Source organism: Misgurnus anguillicaudatus, chromosome 11, assembly GCF_027580225.2.
Source record: "Misgurnus anguillicaudatus chromosome 11, ASM2758022v2, whole genome shotgun sequence".
NCBI lineage: Eukaryota > Metazoa > Chordata > Actinopteri > Cypriniformes > Cobitidae > Misgurnus > Misgurnus anguillicaudatus.
The window spans coordinates 28,445,070-28,465,733 of record NC_073347.2 but is presented as its reverse complement, the minus strand read 5'-3'; the positions used below and the strand labels follow the sequence as shown (position 1 = coordinate 28,465,733).

The following is a 20,664-nucleotide window of genomic DNA, read 5'->3' as shown; positions in this document are numbered from 1 at the left end:
GTAATAAACACATTTAGATGTTTTATTTTTACAAACAAACACAATTTACATGATCACAGTTATTATTTATAGTTTATGATATGGTCCTAATTATTTTGACAGATCATACAAACTGCTGCACCTTAAAGACCCCTGTTTCTACTTAAATACCATAGTTAGTTACTTCAATTGTTTTCAACCCTCTCTGGGCCTTTTCTTCTTTTTCTCAAATTCAGTTTAGAGTTCTGACATTCAGGCAGTATGTGAACTCTGTAAGCAAACTCTGCAGTTTACTAAGAAGGAAAAGAAAAAAGTTTTGGTCCACTGTCTAAAACACAGAACCTTTTCTTTTTTTAACTACATTTTTATTCCTTAAGTATTTTAACTCATTGTTTTTATTTGTTTCAGTTTCATTTCCAGACAAGGGCCTCCCAGAGAGCTTATAAGTCCAACTCTCAAACAACAAATCAGTTGAAGAGCATTCCAGTGCATTCAGCTAAAGATGGATACATGTGAGTACTAATACAACAGTAGAGTTTTAATGTTTATTTCTCACAATAAAAATTGGCTTTACTTATATTTTTTCTTATTAAGGTACAATACTTGCAATTGTGGGTACAGGTGCAGGAGCAGGTAAATTCTGAAATAAAAAAAATATTTTAAATATAATTTTAATATTAAAAATATGTTTACTCTAGGACCTTTAGATTTTGCTGCATTTATTGCTTACAACCCTTGACTGTAAAAGCTGATTTAAGATAAAGTTTGCAATGTTTGACCATACAGCTACAGTATGAATAATGTTGACTTAATGAAGACAGAGCTTATCAAGGGAGAATTATTTTACACAATCACAAGTTAATTTGCAGTAATGTGGTGTCTATGACTTGTGTCACACAATTGATTTGTGGTTTATAATGATAATACAGCTAAATTACTTAAGGCCTAATACATGTTTTATAGAATACGAAGAAGCATCTGTACGTCTTTTATTGGCTCATGCTATTCTAATTATTGTTTACTTGGTTGTTCTCTATGCCACACCTTATTTATTTAAATGAGTCATGCATTAATTCATAGAAGGCACTGACTGCAGTCACATTGTATGCACTACGTTATTTTTATTTTGCAGAAATTAACGTGTCTGAAATTTAAAAAAGGATTTCAAAGTTATTGGTCATCACAACTGTTAACAATTTTAAGATGTTTCTAATGCCATTTCATCTGAACCTGTAAATGAATAAAAACATGCCATCTTTTCATCCTCAGTTACAGCAGTTGCTGCAGCTCCTCTTGTTTTAGGGGCTGTTGGGTTCACTGCAGGAGGAGTTGCTGCGGGTTCTTATGCCGCCTCTTTGATGTCAGCTGTAGCTGCTGCTAATGGTGGAGGGGTTGCAGCTGAATCTGCAGTAGCAGTTCTGCAGGCCGCAGGTGAGCCAAATTTCAGTGCCTGATCTTAATTGATTAAAATGTTGCTTTATTAACAGTGTGCAGATGTCCCTTGTCTAGTCATTCAGAAATAGCTTATCTTTAAAATTTTATTTCTATTTATGTTTGCACTTATTTATAGTGATTCTGTATTTAATAAATGATCACATTGCTTGTTTTTAGGTGCTGCTGGAATACCTGCCGCAGCAAATGCTATTATAGGGACTCTAGGGGGCGCTGCAGGTGCAGCTTTGAGTTCATACTATTGCAGTTAATGAGTCATAGGTAAATTCCTAATACACTCAGACTGTTGAATAGTTTTTTTTTACCTTATATAGATATTGATTACTTCTTTTTAATTGACTTATCATTTGTTAATACATTTACAATTAATTTTTCAGGGACATATTTCAGATATCTAATGGTGAAATGTCTTAACTTAGTTATAAAAATGTGATAAAAGAGTTTTAAACAACTGATGCTTTTAGGAAATTAACAATAAATAATTTTTTGTCATAGGTGCTGCTGAAATCTCTGTCATATGAAGTCATCATATGCTATGGAGGTTGCTGTGGGGACAATTGCAGATATTGTCGGCAAATGGACTTTCCTATCTTTCCTGCAATGCCTGTTTATGTAATAATACACATAAAGCTTTTCATGATCTCACTATTACTGTATTTCTACATTTCTGGACAATAATATTAGAATAGGTATATGACCATTATAATGATTAATAATACATTGTATTATAAATTAGTAATGGCATAGTTCATGTTCTGTATTTTCTATTTCGATCATTTGTTCTAACACATTACTAAGCAATCAGCCTCCAAATATATTAAATGAGAGCACAGCAGGCAACTTTCAGCTGCAGCCATGTTAGAATCAAAACAAGGAATCGGATATGAATGCAGTTTTTAAATTGCATAATAATAATAAACCTTAATATAACATATTTGGGAGTGTTGTATTTTTTCAAGTATAATTTTGTTGTGTCGTGGTAATTCTGAAAGATAAACTTTAAACAAACTCCTGAAAGACAAATGTTTGGGATGCCATACTTCTCTGACAACTGAAAATCTGCAGTATATGCAAAATAGAAATGTTTTCATGTGTAATGTTTAGTACAAAACAAAATTTTAAATTGTGTAATATAATTTACATTTTCCCTTTCCAACACTCTCAGAAAGAAATGTATAAGAAAAAGGTGTCACTGTTGTAAAAGTATGTTGACGTCAGCACAATTTTCTTAATTTTTGGTTTAAAAAGTAAAAAATTGCACTTTACATTATAAAATACAACTTTGTTAGGTATGAATGTAAAAAAGTATTATTTTTCAGAAAATAGAGGAGACAATATTTTGTCTTTTGACACTTTTGCTGACGTGCTATATTTAGCCAACATTAGCACACATGTCAGTTTGGGGCAAGTTGTCTCAGTGACTTTGGGGTTATTCTAAACTTCGGGTTAACGGATACCTGGGTTATTTGTTTCACGTTTCACACTGTTCGTACTTAACCAGGGGTTAAGAAATAAGATAATCTGATGTTTCACTCTGTGCATTCCTAAACCCAGGTCAGGTGTCTGAAACCCTGATCATACACCTGTCTGTAATTATCAAGCAACCCTGAAAACCTTCATTTGCTGCTTCAGCTGTGTTTGAAACGATCCTTAACCTAAAGCAGGGTTCAGAACGAAGATAACCCAATAATCACAAATTAAGTAGTTGTGTTCTTTTTTTTAGATAATCTGTGTGACAACTTACCTGCGGATGGGGCAAATTGTCACAAGTGAACATGCTCTATTCAACAGTCTACAACTCTGTAATGAGATAAGATATGAAAATTTAATAAATACAACTTACGTGCACAAGACATTCTTCTTTCATTTGGTATGAGAGCTTTATACCATTGTGATGTATGCTGCCCTATAAAGGCTAAGTGCAGGAACGCAAACACTGAAACCGTGAAAGATGCCCTTAAAGTTTTTTACACCAGCAGGTCAAACATGTTACTGCAATTTTGGCGCACACGTTTCTCTGAAATGGGACAAATTTTAACCAGGAGACTTTGTCACAAGACACAGATCTCACAAAGCCCATTTCAACCCTTAACTCAATTTTGACCAAATGCGTAGTTACTGCACTTTGGCTTTGTAGGGCAGTATGGTGCTCAATAGACAGTGTGAAAAGTGTGACAACTTACTCCGCTCTCCATTACCTAAGAAGGTAAATAGGCAAGTGGGGCTTTTTGTTCTCTGTGGAATTTTCAATAAATTGTTCCTCAAGAGGGAAGGTCAAGGTGTGCTGTCACAGTCATTCTCTGACAACCTGATTTGCAGCTTTTTGTCAGATTTTTTACTACCATGTAAACTAATGTGTTTTGGTTGAAGGGCTAAACTCTGCTGTGGCTTTGAGCCAGTAATGAAAATAATAGTTTCCTGTAAATAATATTCAGCGATTCATTTCCCACCCTCAATAACATTTCAATTATTATTATTTACTAATATTGATCATAAAACTAACTTTACCATATAGCCTATTCTTTCATAATAACCTATTACTGACTGAGTCTATCAGTTGTGATGCTGCACATATTTGACATGTTTGTTCATTTCAGGTCTCTGAAAAATACTTACCCGAGTGCCTGGAGCACTTTAAGTTTCAACTCTCACAATGGCTAAGTTCATCAATCACACAGGCTATTATATGAAGTGTTTGCTTCCAAGAGAACTCGTTTAAAAAAAAAAAAAATCAAAACATGTTTATTATGATGTTATCATGTTTTTTGTGTTGTATTGTGCTACTTAGCTGTATTGTTTAGTTATGAATGCTGCAGTTTGAATTATATTAATTGGAATGCACAATTAAAAAACAATATTTTATTTTTAGAAGTTATCTGGTTTTGGAACCAAACTCTTCATATATTTACATGCAGCTGATCTCTTTAATGTCTATTTATTAAATTAGATAAATAACATGTACTTTTTATCATCAAACTGACTGTATCTTGTTGGTTTGTGATTAAATTTTCATTAATGTGACCTATGGCCATCACACTATTTGTCAGTTACTGTTAAGATTAAAGTTTCTTCGTCTCTATCAGTATTTTGTTCATCTCTATTAATTAGTCAGTATTTTTAAAAGTTTATAAGTGTAATACTTTGAGCGGATTTTCTTATATTCAAATTGTTTTGTACACTGTAAAAAATGCATGTGAAATCTACAGCAATTAACTGTGTTCATGCACAGCAAATAACTGTAATAAAGTTCACAGGGAATTACAGTGCATTCAGTGTGAAATTACAGTAGTGTTTAAACAACTGTAAAAATCACAGTAGTTAACTGGCACCCATTGACAAGTAACTTACTGTGGAAAAGAAATCACAGTAGTTAACTGGCAGCCATTGACAAGTAACTTACGGAAAAATCACAGTAGTTAACTGGCAGCCATTGACAAGTAACCTACTGTGCTTTTTTCTAAAGTAAGTTACTTTTCAATTACTGCAAGGTAATTACTGTGAATTTCACAATATGTTTTTTACAGTGTATTTGTTTTGTGGAAATCACATATTAAAATACAGAAAATCTTATTTGTCTAAAAGGACATTCATAATGTCATGTTGATAACTTCCTCAATGACTGCATGATTTATTTGTGAATACAATAAATTATTGTAATAGAACAGCCCAGAAAAGGTTATAGAACACTCAAAGTTCTTGAGTCACAAAAGGGCAAAAGGGCATTACCAATCAAACAGGTTGTTTCATATTTTTCATTCCAATCATTTCAAACATTTAAGCTGAATACAGTAATTATTTTGAACCAGTACACGTGTCTGCCACAGCCCACAGGCTGTATACATCTGTGATATATAAAATTCATAATGAAAAATGGCATTGTGTAATGTTTTAAATGCATAATCACATCAATAAAATAAGCGTGAGAGAAAGAACATCATGGAAAATTATTAATTTTTTACACATCTTTTTGTGTTAAGCTTTTAACACACACTGTAAAAAAAATTCCGTAGAAATTACAATGTTATTGCAGCTGGGTTGCCGGTACCGTAGATTTACATTCATGTTATTTACTGGCAAGAGTTTGTTCAAAGTTAAATAATTTTTAAATGTTAACAAGTCTTTATCTTTACAGAATAAAACTATACAATAACAGCCTCATGTAAAGCATTCTGGGAACCAGATATCATCATCAACTTTTTTCTGTTTTTTTGCTTCAGATTTTGTTTCCCAGAATGTTTTGCTTGATGCTGTTTTTTTTTTTTTTTTTTTACTCTGTAAAGACAAAGACTTGTAAATGTTTAATGTTCATTTAGCTTTGAACAAAATGTTGCCAGTAAAAAACATAAACTTAAATCTACGGTAAGTTACCGGCAACCCAGCTGCAATTTCTACGGAATTTTTTTACAGTGCATTATGTGTTATTTTAACACATTATTTGTCATTTTGTGTTTATTTTTTGGTAAAATAAAACACAAGTTGTTAAAAGTAACAAAAAATGTGTTGTTTCAATAATAACACAGAGATGGCTGGATTCTAGGACAACGCATTTAGGGGTTGTGCACACCAAAACTTTGAAACGCAGCTGAAAATGCCTGGACAACGCCGAATGCCAGCTGTTTTTTCAGCTGAGTGCCAGCTTTCTTCAGCTGAGCTTCCATTGGAAACAATTGAAAACATGCGCCGGCCACGGGCGTAAAAGCTTTGGTGTGCACACCCCCTTAGTGTTTTTAACACATCCGTTCTAAGAGTGTAAAAGGTCACTTGTTATCCAACAAATATTTATCTTAAATGTATTCCTAGCTTGTTTCGTTTTTTGCAAATGTCCCCACATGTTTAATAAGCAACAGGGACCCCACTAAGGAAACTGATTATTAAACTACTCTGTTTTAGGGTTTGAGTTAGGGGAAGGGCATAGCTGGGTGCGTGCCTGCGTGTGTCAAAATGCCAACCTTAAAGGGACACTCCACTTTTTTTGAAAATATGCTCATTTTCCAGCTCCCCTATAGAGTTAAACATTTGATTTTTATAGTTTTGGAATCCATTCAGCCAATCTCCGGGTCTGGCGCTAGCACTTTTAGCATAGCTTAGCAATCCATTGAATCTGATTAGACCATTAGCATCGAGCTAAAAAAAATAACCAAAGAGTTTCGATATTTTCCTATTTAAAACTTGACTCTTCTGTAGTGACATTGTATACTAAGACCAACAGAAAATTAAAAGTTGCTGTTTTCTAGGCAGATATAGCTAGGAACTATATCTGTTATTTTTTTTTAAATAATTTTCCAGCTCACCCAGCTCTCATTCTGGCGTAATAATCAAGGACTTTGCTACAATAACATGACTGCAGCAGGTGCAATGATATTACACAGCAGCCGAAAATAGTCCCCTGATATTTAAAGTTACCAAGGGGACTATTTTCAAGTGCTTAGTAATATCATTGCTACTGCTGCAGCCATGCTATCTCAGCAAAGTCCTTGATTATTACGCCGGAATGAGAGCTGTGTGAGCTGCAAAATTAGCATTTTAAAAAAATTGCAGTGTCCCTTTAAAATGGCATCATCTGTTCTGGTTGAGTTCACTGAAGTTCACACACATGAACCATGTTTGTAACCAAGCCGTTTCTGAGCACCGTTGACTTCCAGACATTGTATTTTTTCTACTATGGATGTCAGTTGTGCCTCTGTTTCTTGTTTGATTACAAATATTTTAACTCTAAAGTTATTTAGTTTAAAACAACATGAGTGTGACTAAATTGGGGTAAGTAGATTTATCTACATTTTGTGTCTGAATGTTGTTCAGTTTCATTTCATGAAAAGTACACACCCACATTGTTAGCCTATAAATTCTCTAGCAGAAGGCTTGGGAGCAGACTCACGACTCAAGATGGGATTGTGTAAGTAAACAACTGCATCACTAGAGTTTTAATATTTGTTTATTCCACACTGACCAGTTTAACCTTTTATTCTCTCTCTTACTCTTTAAAGTAATGATACTTGGAGGTGTAGCAGGTGCAGGTAAACTGTGAAATAATAATTATATATTTTATAGGCATGCCAAGGCAATTTTATATTTAAAAATATACTTTTATTTTTGTCTTGTTTTATCAGGCGGAGCAATTGCTGCAGCACCATTGGTTCTCGGGGCTGTGGGTTTCACCGCAGCAGGAGTTGCTGCGGGTTCTTATGCCGCCGGTATGATGTCAGCTGCAGCTGTGGCTAACGGAGGAGGAGTCGCAGCTGGAGGAGCCGTAGCAGCCCTTCAGGCAGCAGGTGAGCTTAATACCATGATGCCACAAATGGACCCTAGACCCTATTGAATCTTATAGCTTAGTCATTAGTTTACGCCTGTTGTCATTGTAAGAGAACCGACGCGACTCATTATTGTGATAGCGTCTGTTTAGTGTAACATAATATTTACATCCTCCACATTGTAGCAGTACGGCTGTTGTAAGCACTTTTTATTTTTTGTTTGTTTGTTTACCGATAAAATAATTTATTATTACAATACTACTAGAATGATTATTGATTATTAATTATTACATAAAAATGCGTACATCGACGCACCGCCCTGTCCATCACCTGGCCAGTAAATGCTTTCTTAATTTTAAAAAGTTATAGCTTTATTGTCATATGAAGGCTGGTGGTCTTTTTTATTTTATTTCTATGTTTTATTAATTTTGTTTCTCTCTTTTATTGTTTTTTTTTTTAAGATTGTCTCTGAATTTTGTTTTTCATTAGGTGCCGCTGGCATCCCTGTAGCAGCTCAGGCTGTTGTCGGTGCGGTGGGCGGTACTGTTGGAAGCGCTTTGGCTACAGCAGCTGCTCTACTGATTTGAAGTATCAAAACCGAAGGCCCACATGTGAACCCCTAGTTGTACTACTCTACTATGTATAGCGCCTCCTACCTTTCTGAAGTGGAATTTTGTAAGGGGCAGCTCCAGGTTCAATAACTATATGCCTAGGTGTTGTATTGAGGCTGCTTTACGCCTGTTAAATAAAGAGGAAAAAAAATAAAATTGATTTTTGTGTCAGAGTGATCTATTCCTTTGTCCAAAGAAAAAAACGAGTAAACAATGTATAGATATAAATATTTTTTATGTAAAAGAAAAAATCTCTTTATCAAAATTGCAATGAGTTTAATGAAAAAATAAGTAGAACAGAAGGTGTGCTGTCACATCTGAGTCTATCAGTTGTGATGCTGCACATATTTGACATGTTTGTTCATTTCAGGTCTCAGTTTTGTTTCTTGAAAAATACTTACCAGAGTGCCTGAAGCACTTTAAGTTTCAACTCTCACAAAGGCTAAGTTCATCAGTCACACAGGTTATTATATGAAGAGTTTGGTACCAAAACCAGATAAAGAGCAGCTTTTCTTATATTCTCATTTTTTAGTATTTGTTTTGTGGAAATCACATATTAAAATGCAGAAAATCTTTTTTTTGTGAATGCAAGCCCATCTTTTTTATTATAAGTGCTAAACATACATAGTTAAGCAGAACAATAAACACAAAACAGACAACAAAAACAAAACAATAATTGTTGTGATGATGGTATTGTACTGAGTGATGATAATGAGCAAAATAATAATAAAATAAAACAAAATAATAATAATAATAATAAATTAAACAGATAATAATATGTATTTGTGTAATAATAATTGTAGGAGCCATTTATATTCACCTTTAGTTTGGTTAATTTAGTTATTGCTTATTTTGGCCACTAGGGGGAGTATTGCACTGGGTGTAGCACGTCACTGGAAAGTAGATATATCTACAGGTGTGGTAATTAGTGAGAAAGGTGTGGATGGTGGGGAACACACGGTTCTTACCGTAGCCGTGAGTCTGCCACAACAATTTATTTATCAGCACAACAGCACTTTATCAATCAACACTGGGCAAAGAATGATTTTATGGTATCTCCTTTGATATATTTATAATAAACGGGAACACCACCCAAAGAGAGCTAAAGAGTCTGGACTTCTTTCTGCTACGCGTTGAGAACACCATGCCATCCATGCTAAGGCTTAGAGGTTAGCCTCCACAATAATAATCATTATAATATGTATATTATGTAATAATAGTATGTACAACAATGGTAGTAATAGCAATAATAGTTCTAGGGATTGTTATGATTACAGGAATATTTTTAATGCCCATAATAATAGCTTAATAATAATAATAAATAATACAAATAAGAATTATTATTTATAGTAATAATAGTAACAACACTGACAACAACAAATATAATATTATAAAAAGGATGGTGATTATATTAATATTTTGTAAAAACGGCAACAGTATCAATAATAATAACCACAACAACAGCACACATACCCAACACATACCACACCAATCAAAACTTCTGTGTCAGTGTTTGTGTTTTTTTCTATCTTTTCTTTTTGATTAATGGTAAAGTGACTAATTGTATATGTACATATGTCTAAGCTAAGGTGTTCCATTAAAAGACAGATGTGGTGCATTAAAATCAAGGGTGGTATATGTTGGGTAATAGATTTAGTTATATTGATGTATTTTAATTATGTGTATATAGTCTTATAATATTCATTTGAATCGTCCTTATACAAAATAAAATATCATCCCAACACTATTCAATATCTCTATGTTATTTACAATAGTATTATTATTACTATTAATAATCATAATAATAATAATAATCATTATAATAATAAGAATTATAAGTAAATACACTATATGGGTGTGTTATCAGCATTAATAGCAACAATAATAATTTTAATGGTTACAAATATAATAATAATAACAATAATAATAACAATAATAGATAATAATAACCAATAATAATAATAATAATAATAATATGAAAAGGTAAAAAATTCATAATATTTTTGATGATAATAATAATAATAATAATAATAAGTAGATACATAATTAATAGGATGAGTGTGTTATCAACATTTGTAAAAATACCAATAATAATAATAATACCAATAATAGTAATGATGATGATCAGAATATCCATAATATTTGTATTAATAGTTGCTACCTGATCTCACAAAATTCCGTGAAATAGTCACGCATTATTTTGCTCAGTTTTGCGTGACATTGTCACGTATTTCCACCATATTACGTGCCCCTGACACGACTTTCTTTTCCGTGACAGTTTCACGTATTGGTTACTCAACTTTTTTTCCTATTTTTAAACAATTGTCGCTTCGGTTTGGGGTTAGATTTGCTGTTTGCGTTACGATGTCACTTAATGTATTGGTTTATAAAAAAAAATGTATGCTTTTTAAACCATCGTCGCCTGACGTTAGGGTTAGAGTTGGGTTTGGGTAAGGATATCATTTTAAGTAACAGAAAGTTGTTCTAACCCCAAACCGAAGCGACAATTGTAAGAAAATAGGAAAAAAGTTGAGCAACCAATACGTGAAACTGTCACGGAAAAGAAAGTCGTGTCAGGGGCACGTAATATGGTGGAAATACGTGACAATGTCACGCAAAACTGAGATGAGTGTGTTACATTTGTAATAGCTGAATGAGGTTTGATCTGGTTGTTGTTCCGAAATATAGTTGTAATGTGGTGAGGAATATTATATTAAAACCAATTTTTCAATGTGTTATGTGTATAGTGTTCGGGGATTTCCAGTTCATGAAGATTGTTTTCTTGTCAATGGTTAAGGCCACCAGGAGCATTCTTTTGTTTGTTATTTCTTGAACGAGAATTGATAGATCACCAAGTAGAGTAAGGGGGATAATGGGATGCAACAGCCCAGGAGGCAGGATAGGGATTCAGTGACATCTTTCCAAAATTGTTTAAGTGGTGGGCAGTCAAAAGCTTATTTTTTAAAAACGATGTTCATAATGTTATGCTGATAACTTTCTTAATGACTGCATGATTCATTTGTGAATACAATAAATTACTGTAATAGTTGAGGGGTGGGGTAGCCTAATGAACACCCTAGAAAATATATTTAGAACACTCACAGTTCATGAGTCACAAAAATGCATTTGTATGTCAATCAAACAGGTTGTTTCATAATTTCATTCCAATCATTTAAAACATTTAAGCTGAATACAGTAATTATTTTTTAACCAATACACATGTCTGCCACAGGCACAGCCCACAGGCTGTATACATCAGTGATACAATACATAAAACACAACCCATGAATGACAAATGGCATTGTGTAATGTTTTAAATGGATGATCACATCAAAAAATAAGTGTGAGAGAAAGAACATCATAGAAAAATATAGACAATAAACTGTAAGGTCACTTGTTATTTTTTAACCAATACACATGTCTGCCACAGGCACAGCCCACAGGCTGTATACATCAGTGATACAATACATAAAACACAACCCATGAATGACAAATGGCATTGTGTAATGTTTTAAATGGATGATCACATCAAAAAATAAGTGTGAGAGAAAGAACATCATAGAAAAATATAGACAATAAACTGTAAGGTCACTTGTTGTTAACCCATCCAACACATATTTCTCTAAAATGTATTCCTAGCTTGTTTATTGTAGTTTTTTGCAAATGTCCCCACATGATTAAGAAGCAACAGGAACTCCATTAAGGAAACTGAAATCTGTTTTAGGGTTTGAGTTAGGTTAGGGGAAGGAGTAGCTGTGCGTGCGTGTCAAAATGCAAACCTTAAAGGGACACTGCACTTAGAGTTAAAATATTTGAGTTAAAATATTTGTAATCAAACAAGAAACAGATACACCATTGACATCCATAGTAGAAAAAAATACAACTAGCATGGAAGTCAACGGTGCTCAGAAACGGCTTGTTTACAAACATGGTTCATGTGTGTGAACTCCAGTGAACTCAACCAGAACAGATGATGCCATTTTAAAGGGACACACCACTTTTTTTAATATGCTCATTTTCCAGCTCCCCTATAGAGTCTAACGTTTAATTTTTTTACCGTTTTGGAATCCATTCAGCCGATCTCTGGGTCTTTTAGCATAACTTAGCATAATCCATTGAATCTTAGACCATTTAGCATTGTGCTCAAAAATAACCAAAGATTTTCGATATGGCAGCAAAGTCCTTGATTATTACGCCGGAATGAGAGCTGGGGAGCTGGAAAATTAGCATAATTTAAAAAAAAAAGTGAAGTGTCCCTTTAAAAGGACATTCTGGTTAAGTTTACTGGAGTTTACACACATGAACCATGTTTGTAACCAAGCTGAGCACCGTTGACTTCCATGCCAAATTGTATTTTTTTCTACTATGTCAACGGAGCTTCTGTTTCTTGTTTGAATACAAATATTTTAACTCCAAATTTATTTAGTTTAAAACAACATGAGTGTGAGTAAATGATAGCAGATTTTTTTGTTTGGGTAACCTATCCCTTTAAGTAGTTTTATATACATTTTGTGTCTGAATGTTGTTCAGTTTCATTTCATGAGAAGTACACACCCACATTGTTATAAATTCTCTAGCAGAAGGCTCGAGACTCGGGAGCAGTCCAGTCTGGAGCAGGGAGCAGACTACGACATGGGATTGTGTAAGTAAACAACTGCATCACTAGAGTTTTAATATTTCTTTATTACACACTGACCAGTTTAACCTTTTATTCTCTATCTTACTCTCTAAAGTAAAAATATCATCCGATGTAGCAGGTGCAGGTAAACAGTGAAATAATAATTATATATTTTTATAGGCTGCCATGCCAAGATGTAGGCAATTTTATATTTAAAAATATAACTTTTATTTTTTTGTCTTGTTTTATCAGGCGGAGCAATTGCTGCAGCACCATTGGTTCTCGGGGCTGTGGGTTTCACCGCAGCAGGAGTTGCTGCGGGTTCTTATGCCGCCGGTATGATGTCAGCTGCTGCTGTGGCTAACGGAGGAGGAGTCGCAGCTGGATCTCTGGTAGCAATTCTTCAGGCGGCAGGTGAGCTAAATATCATAATGCTATAAATGGACCCTGGACCCTATTGAATCTTATAACCTAGTCATAAGTGTACGCCTGTTGTTAATGTAAGAGAACCGACGCTAACATACAGATGACTCATCATTGTGATAGCGTCTGTTTGGTTTACAATAACAAACGGGTCTAAAGTTACATAGCGGTACGGTAGCGATCCACATTGCAGTACGGCTGTTGTAAACAATTATTATTTTATTTATAGGATATATTTTGTTTGTTTTGTTTACCGGTAAAGGAATTTATTATTACAATACTACCAGGATAGTTATCAATTTATTAGGCTACATTAAAAAATCTTACTTTTAGGAAGCTAGCTTTATTGAAGGCTGCATGGATCTTTTTTCTATTTATAGCCTATTTTTATTCATTCTATTTTTCTATTTTATTGTAATGATTTTGTATTTGTTAAAATTTAATACGGGGGAACAGGGCTATTCAAATGTTTCTTTTCAAGATTGGCTCTGAATTTTGTTTTTCATTAGGTGCTGCTGGTATCCCTGTAGCAGCTCAGGCTGTTGTCGGTGCGGTGGGCGGTGGTGTGGCTACAGCAGCTGCGATATTGATTTGAAGTAACCGAAAGCGCAATGAAGACCTGCATGTAAACCCCTTTTACTACATAACCATGTATAGCGCCTCCTACCTTTCTAAAGTGGAATTTTGTAAGGAGCAGCTCCAGGTTCAATAACTATATGCCTGGGTGTTGTATTAAGGACCTATACACTTGCATAAATAAATAAAATGTATTTTGTGTCAGACTGATTTTTCTACTTCTTTGAAAAAACGAGTAATCAATATATAGATTAAAAATATAGGAATGTATTACTTGGTCACAACTTGTCACAACCCCCTGTGCTGATAGTGATCAGAGACTATTGTCACAGCTGTTTATTAAAAACAGTGGGGGTTAAAGGTGGTCTTCTGATTGGTCAGTTTGAAAGTATTATGTTGGGTTTGGTCAAGTACAGTGGGGGTTAAAGGTGATCTTCTGATTGGTCAATTTGAATGTATCAAGTTAGGTTTAGTCACATGGTCAAGAGATAGAGGATAAAGGTCAATGTTTTCATGAGCTCTGGGCTTTTGCATTTTGGCTTTTGCCTTTGCCTTTTCCCCTTTCCTTTCTTTCTTCACCTAAGTTCTGAGGTTCGGGCCATTAGGCCTAGATTTCAGTTCTCAAGTGTGAATCTCTTTCTTCTAAACTTTCTTTCTCTGTTCTCTATCTTATCAGGTATCTCACATACATTGGAAACAGTCAATTGTTTGCATTATTTACCATTTCATGCATTTATAGTGTAACCATTTCAATTGTAACTTTAAGTCAGTACTGTAATTAAACCTTTTCATTTACAAATCTGTTGTTTAGTTCTGATTTAGTGTTAATACTTAAACACTCTATATTGCAATACGATATATTCGTACTCTAGCAACGCTCCCAGTCAACCTGAGATCCCTTACAAGATCTAAATATTTTCTATGAAAAAGAAAACATGTCCTTATCAATAGCCTACTATACAATGGTGAGTTTAATGAAATAATAATTAGAACAGAAAATATAAAAAAGCCAATTATAGAAATGTCCAGTTGATAGTTTGCATGTATTGAAGTGTCACTGTACCTTTAAGTATATAATTCAATCAGAAACCAGTTATATCAGAAACCAGATCTATAACATTCAATCTTTTTTTCTCACAACGTTTTTTCTTTAAACATTTTGAAACATAACTTTTAAATAATAATTATCCTTAGACAAGTGAAGAATTTGCATAACAATTTTTTAATAATACATAATGACACCGTTTGTGCCCTGTATTTTAATATAATTAGCTTGAACCTGCTACATCTGCCTTAACATGATCTCATGAGAAGAACTCAGCAGGAAACTTTCGCTTGCAACCATGTTAGGACAATTTACACATTACAACATCTTTTTACTTTTTTACTTAAACATCTTTACACATTTTCTTTGCAATTGCATCAACTATTGTATTTGAATATGATTTGTCTTAAAGCCACATTCTCTGATCTAAATATAACATCTGAGTAGGCCTATATTCAGTATTTCTCCTTTTATTGGACGTCTTACTTTATATTGAAAAACGTACTTTTATTTTTACTTTTCATTGCCATTTCTTTACTTAGTTTTTTTTTTCATTACTTTTATTGCTATTTAATTTTCGTTGCCCTTCTACCCTATGTTCTCGTGAGGTAAAAACAAAATAATTTAATTGTACCAGGGTAAATATTACATTAAAAAAAAATCTTGAATCCTGAATCTAATAGTTTAATAATTTGTCTAATTATGTGGAGGAAATAGTTTAAAAAAATCTCAACAATTATTGGTTGGGAATGTATCACTCATTTCATTCAACAAGTTGACTTTTCGTTATCAGGCTTATTGGGAAAACAACAAACAAGGTATATGATGATATTATTAAGTTTATAAAAGAATGTGAACTAAATAGAGAATATACATAATGTATTGTAGATATATATCCTGATTTACATTCCAGTCCAGACAGGGGCGGTATTGCTCCTATAAGTTAGTTTGCCAACCGCCAATAAACACCTAAGAAGAAGAAAAATAAGCTTTCTCATTCAGCCGAAACACTAGGTGGCGGTAATAGAGTTTAATACCTTAAGCAACCAGAGTCCGAGTGAATGTGATTAAAATAAAACACACTCTCCAAAGCAGGAACATAGATGAGGCGCAGTTTTAAAATGATTTTATGACAATATATTTTAAACAATTAAGTGTGCGTGATCTGGAGTAAGGGGGAAGAATGGACAATTTCAAGGGACCGCTAGTAACAGATTGCGAGGAGCTGCTGGGTCGTTTTCAGGCGACCGAGTCCGTTCGGTTCGAGCGCTTTTCAGCGATCTGGAGAGACATGAACTTTAGCAGCATCTTCAAGTAAGTGTGTGAATCGTGTTATGTGGCTTCATTATTTAGCCTTAATCACTCCCATAGATTCTAGTGATGGTTTAATGTGCACTTTCTACGTCAGACATTATGGTTTTAAAAGCATAACAGGAGGGATTGTTTCGTTTTCTTTTTGCAGTGGCAAACCGGAGCCTAAAGAGAGAAGACACTTCGCTCGTTTGGCTCTGTCTGTCGTGTCTCCATACTTTTATCCCCCCTACACCTTCCAGATCAGAGCTGGGGGGCTTTATCTCCTCTATGGGCTCTTCAATGCACAGCTCTGCAGTCCAAAAGAGAAGGTGTGTTGTCACTTCCTTTACGTCTATGAAAATTCGCTGTCTGGCTTTTGGTTTATGGTTTTTACTGCTCTGTGTTTAGCTGTGTTTTAGGGATTGTTATTTGTTCTTTATGAACATCAACTTTGACTATGAGCTGTGATTGTATGAAAAAGTCTACAAAACTGCAGAAATCTTGTGTTATAGTCAGAAAATAACAGCATGTGGGTTTGGAAGAAGTAGAGTTTTTGGCTAAATTATTTCTTTGATCTCAAATGCACAGTCTCTGTAGTGACTATGTATTGTAACTTTGCATTCTTTAATAAATTATTTTATTGTAAATTGTTGAAAGCAGTTTTCTGTGTTTCGTAGATCCGCATCGCTCTGAAGGACTGGCAGGATGTCATGCAGTTCCAGCAGGATGCAATGAACGCTCAACATTATGATGTGATTTATATCTTTAGAAAGCTTCTGTCAGAAAAAGCATTTTTATTTACAGCCATGCCAACAAAGGTAGGTTCATATGCCTGGTGATCATGATTCTAAACTGACTGCATGTCAGTGCAACGTGATTTACATTAGCCATTGTCAGTGGCGGATGGTGACTGCTCTTCTGAGGGTCGCAAGTATAAAATATGTGTTCGGAGTGTCATGTGTGTGCCTATAAGTTTACTCAACGCGCAAACACATATTTTAAAATGATGAACCACAAACATGACCGGCTACATACATGTTTTGATGAACTTTGCATCGTGCGCCCTCGAAAAAAGAAGTCACTGGCCATTGTAGGCCAGACAGGTAAAAGCAGTAGATTGATAGGAAAAAGTTGGCCATAATCCTTAATAGTGTGACAGAAGTTTGCAAAAACATACTGGACCTGATCATATACCAGTGTGTTTATGCAAATTCTCTTTTTTTTGTAATCCATAAAGTCACCTGTTCTTACCTCCTCTTTAACTTTGTAAATTTAAAGTAAAATCATTAAAACTGCAAAAACACAAATGGTACTATGAAAATAATATTGTCACCCAAAAATTTGAAATAAATATTTTTTTTGTATCTTTTAAAGTAGCCACTCTTTGACTAAAATGTAACCCTGTCTGTGAAAACGCAGCTGAAGTCATTTTTTGTGATTTACTGTTTTCTACATAAACTCATCCTACATAATGTTAAGAACAATTTTATCAACCAACTTCTTGAGGTATGCTTCTGGGATGTTTTTTAAACTGAATTTGGGCTGGGTTCATAATTATTTGACCTAAATTTTAGGTTTGTAATGAAAAAAGCCAATTATATTGTTTCAATTAGTTATAACATTTAAGCATATGCATTCATATCAAAAGATTATAAGATCATAATTCCACATTATCCATAATTTTATGTATTCACAGCTCTTTTCTCGGATGAAGAGAGAAGATGGAAAGGTGAAGAAAATCTGCGAAGAGTTTGTTGATCCATCATCACGACCTCAGGAACTCATCACCACAGAAGTGCTAGAGGTAATCAAAACGCTCCACCAAAAATTTGGCCAGTAACACAGTTCATATAAAGATTAACCCACCTCAAATATATGATTGTATTTTCATTTTAAGTGAAAACACTGGTTGATGGGCATATTTTTGTATGTATTTTGTAGGAACTGGAGAACGTGCATGAACATTATGAGGACCTGAAGAAAGCAGTTTTTAATGATCCTGACCCAAACATGATCCTTATCCAACAGAACCTGATCTCCAAATTAAACAATGCCGTCCTCAATTATTCCAACTGGCAGAATAAGAACCATTCAGTAAGTTTATGTATGCCTCATAACTATGTTAATTTAGCCCCACATATTTAATGTTGCATGCGTTTTTATAGGCATCTGAGGACCAGGATGCTGGAGAAGGGCCTTCGAATCAAGATGTAAGATGTTTTTAAAATAGATGTATCTTTTGTTTGTGCTTTTGCAGTACCCTTATTTCATATGCAGTGTGAGTTCTCTGACTCTGTGTTTTTCCCAAAGAGCTCCAGCAGAGCCCAGCTGTTAGCTTCAATCAAATCTAAATCATATGGACAGGTTATGGAGGTAAATAAAGCATGTGCACATCATCCTAAGAAATTGTCTACGTTTTTTTGTTTTTGTTTAAATGGTTAGAGTTTCATCACCATAAGCAGTCATAAAAAGTAACATTACCGGATGCTTTTCAAACTGGAATAAGGGAAACAACCACATCTGGCTGTAAAGATGTTTAGGATTTCGGCTCTCCCCTTGTTTGATTTCTAGAGATTTCATACATTTTTCTTCTAGGCCTCAAAGTCCCGACGTCACCGACAGGCACAGCTTGTGCCGTCAGCCGATGCAGATCTAACATGTAAAGTCTCTTCAAAGAAAAAGAGAAAACCATCTCTTAAAAATCGCACACAGTCACGCTTCAAGATTCAAGGTATAGCTTCTGGACACTTAAAACATTCACAGATTTACACTTTGTTTACCAGTGGATCCATTTACATGCCCAGTAATGTTCTTAGATTTAAAAATATATATTTTTATTATATTTGACACGGGATCACAAAACCAGTCATAAGGGTTCTTTAAAAAATTGAGATTTATACATCATGTGAAAGCTGAATAAATAAACTTGGGTTATTAGGACAGGGCAATATTTGGCTGATAAATAACAATATGAATATCTGGAGTCTGAGCGTACAAAAAAAATCTAAATATTGAGAGTATTGCCTTTTTAAGTTAGCAACACATAATACTAATGATAAATAAATATTGATATATTTATTTGATTTATATTTATTTATAGGCCAGATTTTACAGTGTTTACATGACCTTACACATTGCAGACTTGTTAAAAGTGAATGGATTGTGTTTGTGCATCTAAAATAAACACCCTGATCACTGGTTTCGCAGGAAAAGAGAGAGAGATACTGAAACATGCGACACGCCTTTGGCGTTTGAGTGCGGTGAAAGAAGAGACGGTGGCAGGTAAGCAGATTAGTAGGCGGGATTTGTTCATGATGACCAATCAAAGTGTGGCTTATTTAATCAAAGAGCTAAACCACTGGCTTCTTGTTTTAATTTTTCAGAAAGAAAGAAGCCATTCAACTGGAACCCTAAGATGGAAAGTGATGTCATGTAGCGTTCAGTGGATCTGGGCAGACCAAGACTGGAGGATGTGTATGAATGTAAATTTTATTAAGGTTGCGGTATTCAACATTTTAAGGAATATTTGGTATCCAAATATCATACATGTGCAAGACAAGTACAGGTTTTACTTCTCTTTTAGTATTTTAGATGTTTTTGACAATGCAGTTTGTTATAAGGTGCATGATAAAAGAGGTTATAATTGAACAATGCCACAACATCAAATGTATAAGAAATTGACTATTTGCCTGATATGTAAAACTAAAGTTTTTAATTGTAATGTGTTTTTAGGTATCTTATGAAAATGTTTATGTGTGATCTATTTTGCACATTCTGTCTTTCTTGTTTTTATTTTTATTTCACTTTGTGTTGTAATTTTGCTGGTTAATTCAACACATAAACAGAAGAAAGAAGGATTTGTGGTGTTTTGCATGCCTTCGGTCCAAGTTTCTTAAAATATATCAGGGTCATTGTTTTGTCTAAAAATGCACACCAGTGTAGATTTTTTTTAAGGTATGTTTGTATATACTACTTAAATGTCCTAATTAAACTAAGACCAAGCCCTGGCTTAATCTAAATCCTATCCGGGAAATATCTTTTATCATCTCCTCTGTCAATAGAATCTGGATTGAAATGGTAGGTCAATTTGATAGGGCTGTGGCTTTAAAGCTTATAAAACAAACTGTAGACAAAATATTATTGTGGCAAATTTCTTTTAATAGAAAATGAAAATGTAATGTTTTTATTTTAAGTTTTTTTTAGTAACAACGTAATTTCCATGTTCACATTTCTGCTATTTCTATGTTTGTGTTCCAGAGTTTACCATTCTTTAAAATGTGGGGAAAATATGCATATTTAATGTGTTTATATATCTTTAAAAAATCCTAATATTAATTATAAACACTTTATGGGGCGGTTTCCCGGACAGGGCTTATCCTAGTCTCAACCTAAAATGCATGTTTGAGCTGTCTCAATTTA

General features: G+C 34.0%; 4 protein-coding genes across 5 annotated transcripts; all 4 read left to right on the top strand.

Annotated features, from left to right (window-relative positions):
- Nucleotides 1-370: 370 nt before the first annotated feature.
- Nucleotides 371-2,365, top strand: LOC129415510 (interferon alpha-inducible protein 27-like protein 2A). Of its 2 annotated transcripts, XM_073873483.1 has the most exons (5): nt 372-491; nt 574-612; nt 1,249-1,410; nt 1,591-1,692; nt 1,927-2,365. In XM_073873483.1, the coding sequence occupies exons 1-4, from the start codon at nt 482-484 to the stop codon at nt 1,680-1,682; spliced, it is 303 nt and encodes a 100-aa protein (XP_073729584.1). In that variant the 5' UTR covers nt 372-481; the 3' UTR covers nt 1,683-1,692; nt 1,927-2,365. The 2 variants fall into 2 exon arrangements, with proteins under 2 accessions (XP_073729585.1, XP_073729584.1); XM_073873484.1 differs by lacking the exon at nt 574-612 and having other exon boundaries at nt 371-491.
- Nucleotides 2,366-7,285: 4,920 nt separating this feature from the next.
- LOC129416168 (uncharacterized) lies at nt 7,286-8,450 on the top strand. The gene is made up of 4 exons (XM_055170442.2): nt 7,286-7,324; nt 7,416-7,445; nt 7,539-7,700; nt 8,169-8,450. Exons 1-4 carry the CDS (start codon nt 7,315-7,317, stop codon nt 8,264-8,266), a joined length of 300 nt encoding a protein of 99 aa, XP_055026417.2. The 5' UTR covers nt 7,286-7,314; the 3' UTR covers nt 8,267-8,450.
- A 4,146-nt stretch (nt 8,451-12,596) lies between these two features.
- On the top strand, nt 12,597-14,113 carry LOC141368843 (interferon alpha-inducible protein 27, mitochondrial-like). Its single transcript, XM_073873640.1, has 5 exons — nt 12,597-12,640; nt 12,871-12,932; nt 13,024-13,053; nt 13,161-13,322; nt 13,841-14,113. Exons 1-5 carry the CDS (start codon nt 12,597-12,599, stop codon nt 13,924-13,926), a joined length of 384 nt encoding a protein of 127 aa, XP_073729741.1. The 3' UTR covers nt 13,927-14,113.
- A 151-nt stretch (nt 14,114-14,264) lies between these two features.
- On the top strand, nt 14,265-20,102 carry snapc1b (small nuclear RNA activating complex, polypeptide 1b). Its single transcript, XM_055170623.2, has 10 exons — nt 14,265-16,266; nt 16,415-16,574; nt 16,923-17,063; nt 17,942-18,049; nt 18,187-18,339; nt 18,411-18,455; nt 18,556-18,618; nt 18,841-18,976; nt 19,453-19,527; nt 19,629-20,102. Exons 1-10 carry the CDS (start codon nt 16,136-16,138, stop codon nt 19,679-19,681), a joined length of 1,065 nt encoding a protein of 354 aa, XP_055026598.1. The 5' UTR covers nt 14,265-16,135; the 3' UTR covers nt 19,682-20,102.
- Nucleotides 20,103-20,664: the final 562 nt, after the last annotated feature.